At 29.5% G+C, this 11,660-nt stretch overlaps 1 protein-coding gene across 1 annotated transcript; it reads right to left on the minus strand.

Moving 5' to 3' along the window:
- Positions 1-55: 55 nt before the first annotated feature.
- Positions 56-9,706, minus strand: LOC111616388 (the record flags this gene model as incomplete). The annotated part of the gene is made up of 5 exons (XM_023357803.1): positions 9,543-9,706; positions 8,723-8,903; positions 6,257-6,430; positions 629-1,304; positions 56-149 (listed from the first exon to the last, which is right to left on the minus strand). Coding segments are annotated over exons 3-5 (927 nt in total), but the record flags the coding sequence as incomplete, so codon positions are not given.
- Between the last annotated feature and the right edge of the window lie 1,954 nt (positions 9,707-11,660).

The following is an 11,660-nucleotide window of genomic DNA, read 5'->3' on the forward strand; positions in this document are numbered from 1 at the left end:
ATATCAAGACTCCTATTTTATTTTTTTATTTAAATTTAATTAAAAGCATACTAACCTGATTGCAATTAGTTTGCAAAATTAAGTCACATGTATCAGTTGATTTATCTACATTAATGATTTCTTCATTGCTCTGAATAATGTTTGCTTCACTGGAAAAAATTAGATTAAAAAGATTAATATATATTTTTCAATAACAACATAAGAAAGTTAATTGCACCTCATGCCAAATAATGATCTAATGTAATGTTATGATATAACAAACTCTGTCTTACAGTGTTAAAATCAATGTTTTATTTAAAATTTCAAGATTTTTCATATTTTTATATGAAAAATTTTGTTCAATACAAGTCTAATCAAATCAGCCTGAAAAGGATAGTTGTAAACTATTGAAAATACTTGTAATTTTGAATAAAACATTGGTTTTATCACTAAGACAGGATAACGACCTAATTCTAATTATATTATAATTATTATATATAATCTGTTTAATATAATTAAGCATTATATAATTATATTTGTTATGTATTGAAAATCAAAAATTTTCAATACATAACAAAAAAAATTGATAATACTATAGAAAGATAAAAACTGCTTCATTATTTTTATCATAATATTAATTAATTTTTACCTTATATAATCTGAAGAACACATCATACAATTATGCACCTCTCTGCAATGAGATGGAGGGAAACACTGTCTAATAAAACTATTCGTTGTTTGAGATGATTCACTCCTTAGATATCTTTTATTTGAATTTCTTTCTGAAGATTCATCCTGAGAAAATGTCATATTGCTTGGATCATATGGAATGTCTAATGAATTATCAGGATTGTATTTACATTGTCTTTTGTTAAAGGCACAAGAATTGCTTTTCTCTTCAGTTCCATGTTTATCCTTGGCATCAGATTTTATATGTTCTTCTGAAGAATTAACTCCACTAGTTGAAGCATGATAAATATTTTCATCAGAATTATTCAATTTTCTCTTCTTACTTTGTCTTTTTATATTTTGTACTTCATTGTAATCATTTTTTGGAGTTTTTTGTATATTATCACATAAATCCACTCTTGTATTTTGCAAATCTTCAAAGTTACCTTCTCTTTGTTTTTCTAGTAAATCATCATGCACCACATATTCCTTGCAGCAAACATGATCATATGTATTTGGTGCTTCTCTAAACACATCTTCTAATATTAAAGTTTCTACCGATGATAAACTTTCTATAAAATGGATAAAAGATGAAAGATGAAGATGAGTACAGTGACGCACTATAAGATCGGTTAAATGCTTCCAAGGCAGGGTTCCTAGAATTAAAATTTTACAATCAAAATAATTTTTTAAATGTCTTTTCATTTAAAACATTTTAGATTAAAACAAGTTCATTATTTATTATTTAAAATACATAAAAATCACTATACTTTCAGTGTTACATAATATTAATAAAATGTTATATTTTGTTCTAGAAATATTAAGTTTTTCAATTTTTACACTGCAGTATACTGTAAATATATAAAGTTAAAAATTTGATACTAAAAAATAAATAAATTTTATTGTCATTAACTTTAAATATCTTTCTAATAAAATGTATTATTTTTCGATAAATTAATTTCAAGCTGAAAAAATTTAATTTTATATTGATAATACATTTTAAATTTTTAGAATACTTTCAAAATAAATTTTATTTGAAATTAACAATTACATATTCACATTCAAATATATGAAAAATAAGATGTGAAAATACTAAGTCAATATAAAGATATTCATGCTTGCATTTATGTATTTTCTTGCTTTTGTTATTATTTTCAAAATGGAATGGTCTAATGAAATGGTAATCAAAGTGGAAAATATTCTGTCACCAAATTAAAGAAAAAAAAGCCTCATTAATGGCATCATTTAGAACATATTACAACGAAGTAAAGCAGAATGTTAAAAGTAGGGTAGGGGCAGATGAAATATATAAACCTAACTGGTTTGCTTATTTTCATTAACAGATATGAACTAATAACTAATAACAAAGGCATTGGTACAAATTATTGTTTGAAAATTGTCCATTTTCTAGATCTTAGACAAACATTTGTCATCTGAACAATAAACTAATACTAGGGTGTGCTTGCTATATGACAAACACTTCAGCAAATATTGAATGTGTGGAACACCATTAGATTAAGAATTTCAATTTGAATGCATTATCAAGTAAAAAATTAATTATTTCATGTTACTTGTATATCAAGAAAATAAAAACATAAGAAAATTCATTCTTATTTAAAATATTAATTAAAACAATGTCGTAGCATAAGAGTTAAATATGTTGTGCTATTTTTCAGGAATGCACTAGTATGTCATACTGGCAGATAGCATGAAAGTATCTATAGGTAGTATGTAATACATTCCTTCAGTTTACCTTTATTTTCTTCTTGGTTTACTTATGCATAACCAGGTAGAGTGCAGGTTATAATGTGTCACACAACTGTTTACAAAATATGAACATAGATACAAAAGTGAGAAAGTAAGTACTGTACATTAGAACAGAGAATATGTGAATTCACAAATAAAAATTGGCAATATATATATATTGTAATATATATATATTACAAAGAAGATAAAATAAAAAGAAAAGATGTAGAACATAAATCTGAAACATCTACTCTGTGAAGAGCAACTGAATATACAAAGCACTCATGATGATTTCACACACAAATGAAATTCAGTTTGCAAATTGTAGTCCTTATGTTATAAAGTTCAATAAGTTTAACTAAATATTGAAACACATCTTTGTTTTTTAGAAGATGGTTTAACACACATGGCCAGGAAGCCTTATTACTCATATTGAGTATAGTTCTAAGAGTCTGTGTAATATCTGATAACATTCAAACAGTCAAAGATGTAGTTCCAAACAAAATTGGGACACTCACAGATTGGATATAACATAGTGTTCTTCTTCCAGAACCTATATAGATAGGATTTAAACTGGACATATTTAGAAAGGAACTGCACAATACTCCTTAATGTCCAGAATAAAGTTCCTAATAATCTCACCACAAGCTTCAGACTCCCATCTTTGCTGCCACATGTTTATCTTCACTTGCCAGATGTGGTGCTTTGCGATTCTTGTATGAAGGATATCGTATACAAAGGACTACAAGCAGCAATGGTATCTGTCCTTGCAAGAATGTCAGCCTTTTCCCTAGGATGCCCTGATGTCCTCTAACCTAATCAAGGAAGTAGCAGTTCCTAGAAGAGATGACAGTATCCAGGGTCTTCCTGACAAAAAAACTCAAGTTGCCCCCCATTCTGAAGAGCCAAGACAGTAGAGGAGAAGTCAGAATAGATACACACACTAAGGCCCTCGGGAGTCCTTCCATATCACAGAATAAAACTGTGTATAGCAAAGAGCTCAATCTGATACACAGTACAGACTGGATGCAGGGAGCTAGACCACAAGAACACTTCCCTATTATCAATGTATATCACAAAAGGCACAACCTAGGCTTTCCTCAGTCTTGGAACCACATAGTCAGTATGATTAAAGTTTAGAGTGGGAATGGCAGCTCAAGCAGCAGGATGAGGAACATTGCTGAAGTGGAAGAGAGAAGAGAAATAAAGTGATCTAATGTTAATATAATTTCTTCTGCTGATCAGAAATCTGGCAGTGATATATTACAAGTAAAGATCAAATGGAAGTTGCCTGTTATAACCTATATTCAAGGATTAGAAATTACAGAATAGGCCTAAAAGTGACCCATAAAAGAGCCTTTCTCTGTGCTGGTTGAAGCCACCTAGTATGTAGTACTAGCAGTTGCTCAGTAAGAAAAATTCTATATGTTCAGGTAGAAAGACTGATGACTGGCATGATAAAAACTAACGAAATGAACTGAGCTGCTCTATCAACAACAACAAATGCCATGGGCCGACTAGAGTTGACATAAAGAGCAAATGAGGTAATGATCCTTTTTGTCAAAAACCATTTTTTGATGAATGGACAGTACTGTTCTGGTAATTGTCTGTCCCTGCTACATTCTTGTCAAGAAACAAGGTACACAGAAACAATAATAATAATGTTTTTTAAAGGTAAAGTACAAACACAGTTACTACAAGGGCATCATTTAGCAACAGACACTATTCCAAAACAAGAAATAGGAAAGAAAGTGAAGATAGAGATATACAAAACACTTTGAAAAATACTACAAATGCTTCAAGATAAAAGTGTACTGTACATTTATAACATATATGATTAAACATTGTTTTTCATCATAGTTACATTTTTCCTAAAGCAGAACTTTTTTACTCACAATATATGCATATTGGCAATAATTTTTTCATATAGAAAAAGATAATAGATATTATGTATTTCAATCTTTAAGAATAAAATATACAGATTTTATGCCATATTTATCATATGTATAAAAGAAAGTTATTATAGTTTTTAATATAGCAGCAGCATTATGTAGAACAAGGCAGCATTACTAAATACATTTAATTTCATCTTTAAAAGTTTTTAAAGTAATCAAATGCTTGTTATATTATCAATTTTATTAATCATTTATAATTTCTTACAATAGAATATTTGTAACCATAAAAATTTAGTAGTAATACAGTCGACCCCCCTATAACATGGTAGATAAGTTCTGTTCTTTATGAAATTGATGTTCAATGAGTCCTTAAATACATGAGCCAATCACAGCCCAGCACATATGCAGTTTAGAGACTACGGCTGTTTGAAAGGTTTTCTTCCATAAAATTAATCGACTCTTGACTAATTTGACTCAACATTTCCAAAACACGTATAATTTTTTGGGAATAATCCATATAAACTATGCTATAAACAAAAAATTGTAGGATTACTTACCGAGTGTGCACTGTTCAACGACGCCATTGCTTAAGCTTGTTTTCGTCATGGANGCTTCAAGATAAAAGTGTACTGTACATTTATAACATATATGATTAAACATTGTTTTTCATCATAGTTACATTTTTCCTAAAGCAGAACTTTTTTACTCACAATATATGCATATTGGCAATAATTTTTTCATATAGAAAAAGATAATAGATATTATGTATTTCAATCTTTAAGAATAAAATATACAGATTTTATGCCATATTTATCATATGTATAAAAGAAAGTTATTATAGTTTTTAATATAGCAGCAGCATTATGTAGAACAAGGCAGCATTACTAAATACATTTAATTTCATCTTTAAAAGTTTTTAAAGTAATCAAATGCTTGTTATATTATCAATTTTATTAATCATTTATAATTTCTTACAATAGAATATTTGTAACCATAAAAATTTAGTAGTAATACAGTCGACCCCCCTATAACATGGTAGATAAGTTCTGTTCTTTATGAAATTGATGTTCAATGAGTCCTTAAATACATGAGCCAATCACAGCCCAGCACATATGCAGTTTAGAGACTACGGCTGTTTGAAAGGTTTTCTTCCATAAAATTAATCGACTCTTGACTAATTTGACTCAACATTTCCAAAACACGTATAATTTTTTGGGAATAATCCATATAAACTATGCTATAAACAAAAAATTGTAGGATTACTTACCGAGTGTGCACTGTTCAACGACGCCATTGCTTAAGCTTGTTTTCGTCATGGAGTGGTGCATCGAATGGCACTCGCGTGCTTCCTGATAAATTATTTTTCTGTGAAAACTTTGCTGAACTTTGGAGACATCATTAATATAAATATAATTTTTATGGCTGTTAAATAATAAATGAATAAATAAATTTAGTAAGTCTGCTACTTGTTTAAACTCAATGGTTTGTGCAATATCCGCTATTGGTCTGGATTCAACCAATCCTGTTACGACATGAATCGGTGATGACGTTTTACTGAATTATACAAGTCTCTTTTAGCGTGTTTATATGAATATGGTTGCAATTTTTCCGCTGTCATATAAGAATCTGAACTATACAAACCTGTTTTATAGGGGGGTCTACTGTATATAAATTAATGTTATAAATTTAATACTAATTTATTTTATTAAAAATTAAAAAATTCAAAATTGTAATTTTGCAACATCATCATAAAATGAAATAATTACAGAGTTGTTATTTACAGTTACTACAATAAAAAAATTAAAACTATAAAATAAATATATGTTACAATAACTTAACCAGCCAGTATTAAATATTTTATAATGAAGAAATATGTGTTAATAAATAACTGTGAATTAATTAAAACACTTAATCAAAAAGTTAAAAACAATTATTACTATTTTGATGATAAACAAAAGTTATTTTACCTTCAGGACACCATAAATGTGGTGTTGTTACATGAATACAGTTATTTATTGAGAGACTTTTCAGATTAGGAAAAATCTGAGATATAACTTTCATCCCTGTATCAGTTATCAAACATGGTAAATCAGTTGATTCTGTCAAACCAATCCCTTCTAACATTTCTTCTGACCAATCACCTGTAACATAAATTACATTCTCAAAAATTTCATTAATAAATAAAATATTGTTCAAATTTCATAACATAAAAATAATATAATTCGGTCAAAAATTTAATATAGTGCTTCAAAATAGAAACAAGCAACTAAATATGATAGCATCTCTATGCTGAATAAGTACAGTACATAAATGAATAAATTGTTTAGTCTAAATTAAGAATCTTTAATTGATTAAAGAAATTAAACCTTTCTTTTTATTATTTCATAAACTTAAAATAGAGAGTATTGTTTTATTATGTTATTCTATTTACATCACAATTGCATTATAACAAATACACTGGTTTCTGAACAATTGAGACAAACTAAGCTACTTTAGTGCAATTTAGAAAATTTAGAATCCTTTGGTATAATTGAGCAACTGTTCCCATTAGTTTCTGAGTAAAACAATAGACAAAACAAAAGACTACCATTTATAAACAACAAACTATTTAAATTCTAAAACAAATTTAAATGTTTATTTAATTAAACTAAAGATTTTAGTTAAATAAATAACTAAAAATTTCAAAAAAATATAAAATGTTATATTTTGAAAACAGATTATTTCAAAAAATAAATGATAAACTGTTAAAAAGATTTATAAAATATGAAAATATAATTGCAAAATATACAGGGTTTAACAGGAAAAATGGTCACAACTTTAAGGGTGATAGAACATGGCAAAAGTAACAATTGTCATAATACAATGTGTGGTGGAATGTAAAATGCAAACACAGAAACACAGTAACTACAAAGATAATGCAAAACAAAAAGTTGTTTTAACCACAGAAATCTACAAGAAATAATGTTTCATATTTACAAGAATTGTTCAAATGAATGACCACCAACTGCAAGACATGCATCACAATCGCAACAGAGTGATTGGAGTACACTTTGGAACAGGGGTGTCCAACCAGCCACATGCGGCCCAAGGCAAGTTCCAATGCAGCCCAATAAATGTGTAAACAAAACCGACAAATTGTTTTATTTTATTTATTTTTTTATTTCAACGGCATAAACTCAAAAAAGAAGTTTCACAAAGCCGTAAACTTTTATATTGATACATATTTTATTTTTGAGTGAAAAGGAAATATTTTCAAATACTTGGAAATGTGTGAATGACAAAGGAATACTATATAAAGCTGGAGTTGTGACTCAAAGGATTATAGACCCAAATTTGAGAAAAGAAGAAAAAGGCCAAAAGATAAATAGTAGTGAGAAAGGTTAAATAGAGCTTCTGTTATGCAAATATTGACCCTTATTTTTCCAACCTCCCTTACTAAAGGCCTTTCTCTTCTTTTCTCAAATTTGGGTCTATAAATCCTTTGAGTTCCAACTCCAGCATTATTTAGTATTCCTTCCAGCATTGCAAGATTTGGCTACACTTTTTTAGTTTGGTGTAAAAATTATCATTTGGCACATTGATTACTTACTAGGCTGCATATTATTTATAAATATATTAGTCAAATAAAAATGCACTTTAAAATGGTGTTTTGTCATTATTTTATTAATTAAAGACCCAAATAACAAATATTTGTGTTTTTCAAATAAATTTTTGTTTGACTTCTTTATAATAAATGAATTTATCTATTTCTAAGTAAAAATTGAAAGTGTCTGTAGAAGTAATTTTTTAAAATATCCTTTTTCATAATAAAGTTTTAATACTTATTACTATAAACTAGACATGTTAATCCTTAAATATACTTGTATATTTAAGGATTAGGTCGCAAATATATTATACATACATGTGGCTCAAAACGACATGACTCCTTGCAATGTGGCCCAGAGGAACAAAAAGGTTGGACACCCCTGCTTTGGAAGATACCCAGCATGTCATGTACTTCTCCAGCTGCAGCACTACTTCTGGTAACAAGGTCTTCAGTAGAATCAATAGGCATCTCAAAATACATATTCACCTTCTCAGCATTTGAATACTGTTGCATCTCTGCAGTCATACAACTTCTGAATGATGATGTGTGCAAAATGTGGCCCTTCTCACTAGCAAGTGCCCTCTTTCAGAAAACCACTTTTGATCATTGTATCATGACTTATCAATCATCAATTTTTACTTTTGCCATGTTTTATCACCCCTTAAAGTTGTGGCCATCTTTCCTGTTACACCCTGTATATGATATTGTCATACAACATATCTTTACATTTATTGAATAATGAATAATTAGTTTTAATATAAAAAAACAATGAAAACAAATCTTAGTCAGTTATAAACCAACTGATCACTATTCAATTTAATATCAAACTAAGAATTATGTAACTTACCTTCTGAAGGAAGTTCATCTATGTATCCTAATTGAAGAGATTTCAAATTTGAAAAACAACATTGAGCAAATGAAAGAGATACAAACAGGCTGTTTTTTGTTAGAGATGGTTGTAAAGCAAGATGCTCCAAATGACGACTGGCAACAATGATTAAGTTGCCAATATCAGCTTCTAAAATATCCTAAATTAATTAAATTCACTTAATAAGAGAGTTTATGAATACAATACATTTAAAAAGTATTAATATTTTTTTAATAATAAATAAGTAATGTATTTGTAAATAGACATGAAATAAATTAGAAGTTGATCAGAAAACAATTCACAGTATAAGTATTCTAATATTTAAACCAGAAGCAAAGAATAAAATCGAAACAGATGAAAAATATGTAATAACCTAACAATGAATTCTGATAAAAAAATTGAATGCATTAACCAACTAAAGTTACTCAAACTAAAGAGCACAGAGAGTCAAATTTCACAACAATTTTTCTGTTAAATCTTAGTTTTTTTTTCTTTGAGCAGTCATACAGTTCATATATTAAAATTTATATTTTGTGTTATAAATTTATTTTAAAAATTTATAAAACAAAAGCATTATAAAATATAAGCCAAAATATTAAGATAATTTGGATCTGAATAAAGAAAACATTGTACTGCTACTAAAATATGTTATTCTTTGTTCGATAATCTACTACCACATACTGCTGATAACTCGAAAATATATGTTTTTGTTTATAATGTAAATGTTTAATATGGAATAATAAAATAAAATGTACAGTGGTAAAGGTTGAATTTTCATAATAAACATAAACAAACTTACACTTCACGCCAACGTAGAGTAATATATGATTAACACATCGGTGTTGCGGAGTTACAAGCAGTGATTTGTAAAAAGCTAAGCATTCGAAATTTATAGTATTCAATTTTCGCCTGAGGATGACAGCTGTAAGCTGTTGAAAGTACATGTGAATTTTTAGAAATCACAGGTTGAATTTTGTTACATTTCTGTGTATACATTGTCTACTTGGACTTTGTTCATTAATATGACTTATTATACTGGTGAAGTTTCTGATTAGCAATGAAAGGAAATCTTAGTCAAAAACATCAGGTAAAAATAAAGATATTTTGTTTTGACTTTTTTGACTAAGATTTCCTCTCATTGCTAAACAGAAACTTCACCAGTATAATAAGTCATTATACTGTATTTCAAAAAACTGGGTGAACTAGTGATGGTTTATTTGGTGAGTGTTATATAATAAGTCATATTAATAAACAAAATCCAAGTAGACAATATATACACAGAAATGTAAAACGTAAGGACAAAAAGATAAAAAGAATTGAATTTTGTTAATTTATAAAAGTAATATTTATATTCATAAATTAATCTAATTCTTAGTTTACACATCTAACATTTATGCTTTTGTGAGGTAGCAGGGGGCCACTGGGTTGATCTCTAATGACCATTTACTCTGCACGGGTTGGCAAAACCTGCTCTCGGTTTGTCAGATGGCTTAGGAGGGCAAAAATGAGTGGGGAGGGGTCGTGAGGTCGTGACGAGGTGTCCAAATAACTACACAGGTTGAACCATAACAAAACATTTAATAAACAACTAAGAGATTATACATATCAAAGGAAAAAGCATAAATAACACACGTGTAAATAATAAAAGGAATCTATTCTATATCTATGTTCTAACCTAAACTATAGATCGAGAGAGACCTCTCTAAGAGGGACGTGTTGGAGAGAGAGACAATATTTTTTTACCTCATAGGCAAGGGTTTACCTCATAGGATGTGATCTCTTCGTATAGGGCATTGGTAGGATGCACTGGGATCGGCAGTTTCTAATCAAAGTTCCCTTGGATGGCGATATGAAGCAATGGACAATATGGCGGTATGGAACTGAAGTCCCTGGATGTCCACTTGGCCATGTCCGAAGAGGGTGTACACTCCATTAATCTCTGACTGTAGAGATCCTTGTTGGCTGTCTGCTGAGGGTGTTGCTTTGGCGGTGTCCTCTTCGGCTATCCGCTGAGGGTGTTTACCTGGCGGGGTCCTCTTCAGCTGTCCGCCTGGAGGTGCAAATTCGACCCCTTTTTATACTTATCTCGGGGGAATCATGGGGGAAGAAAATCTGATACAATCGCCAGCTCGACTTGCGTATAGCTGTGTTTATGTTATCGTCATCCTTTCCTTCCAATAATTGACATCTTCCCATCATAAATTTGTCAAACTCCCTGATTTATTGACGTGAGGTGACTCATGTCAGACTACGTCTCACCCCCTTAGAAAAATCATTGCCTTATTTGGTCATTTAGATCGACTTTCTCATCAGTTCACTCGGACTTAGAGGGGATCATGGGATTTCGTTTTAGCTTCATCAGTGACCTTTTGATTACTCTCTATACCTTATATCTACGTGAGACTTGAACGATCCCCTAGTGTGAGGGGAGTCCTTCTTTGGACGATTAAAGTCACCTTCGATGTGATGCAGTACACCAAGTGTGAAAATTCACACATGCGTCCGAGTTCTCACATTTTCTTGAAGATATGCATTCTCAAAAATATATGATCAAGAAATGTATAAAAAATTTTCCTAGAATTTTACATAGTTTAAAACAAATCAAAATTTATTATCTATTCACCTTCATCCTACAAGATGAATAATGAAATTTACTCAGTAAACCATGAATGTTAATGTAAAGATGTTTCAATCAAAATTGCAATAAACATTAGACATTATATAATATCTTTTTTTCTATTTATTTTTCTTTGTTATCTGTGGGTATTAAAGAACTTTTTCCAAACCCATCCAAGATTCAACTAAACCACAATGAGTGATAAAATCAAAACTTGACATATCCAGGAAAGACTGCTCATGTAAAATTCTTGGAGTTCTCCACCATGATTCGATCATGCATCTCGAGTTCCCAGAGTGA

This window comes from Centruroides sculpturatus, unplaced genomic scaffold (genome assembly GCF_000671375.1).
Source record: "Centruroides sculpturatus isolate CEXI.00-Female unplaced genomic scaffold, Cexi_2.0 scaffold3186, whole genome shotgun sequence".
Lineage (NCBI taxonomy): Eukaryota > Metazoa > Arthropoda > Arachnida > Scorpiones > Buthidae > Centruroides > Centruroides sculpturatus.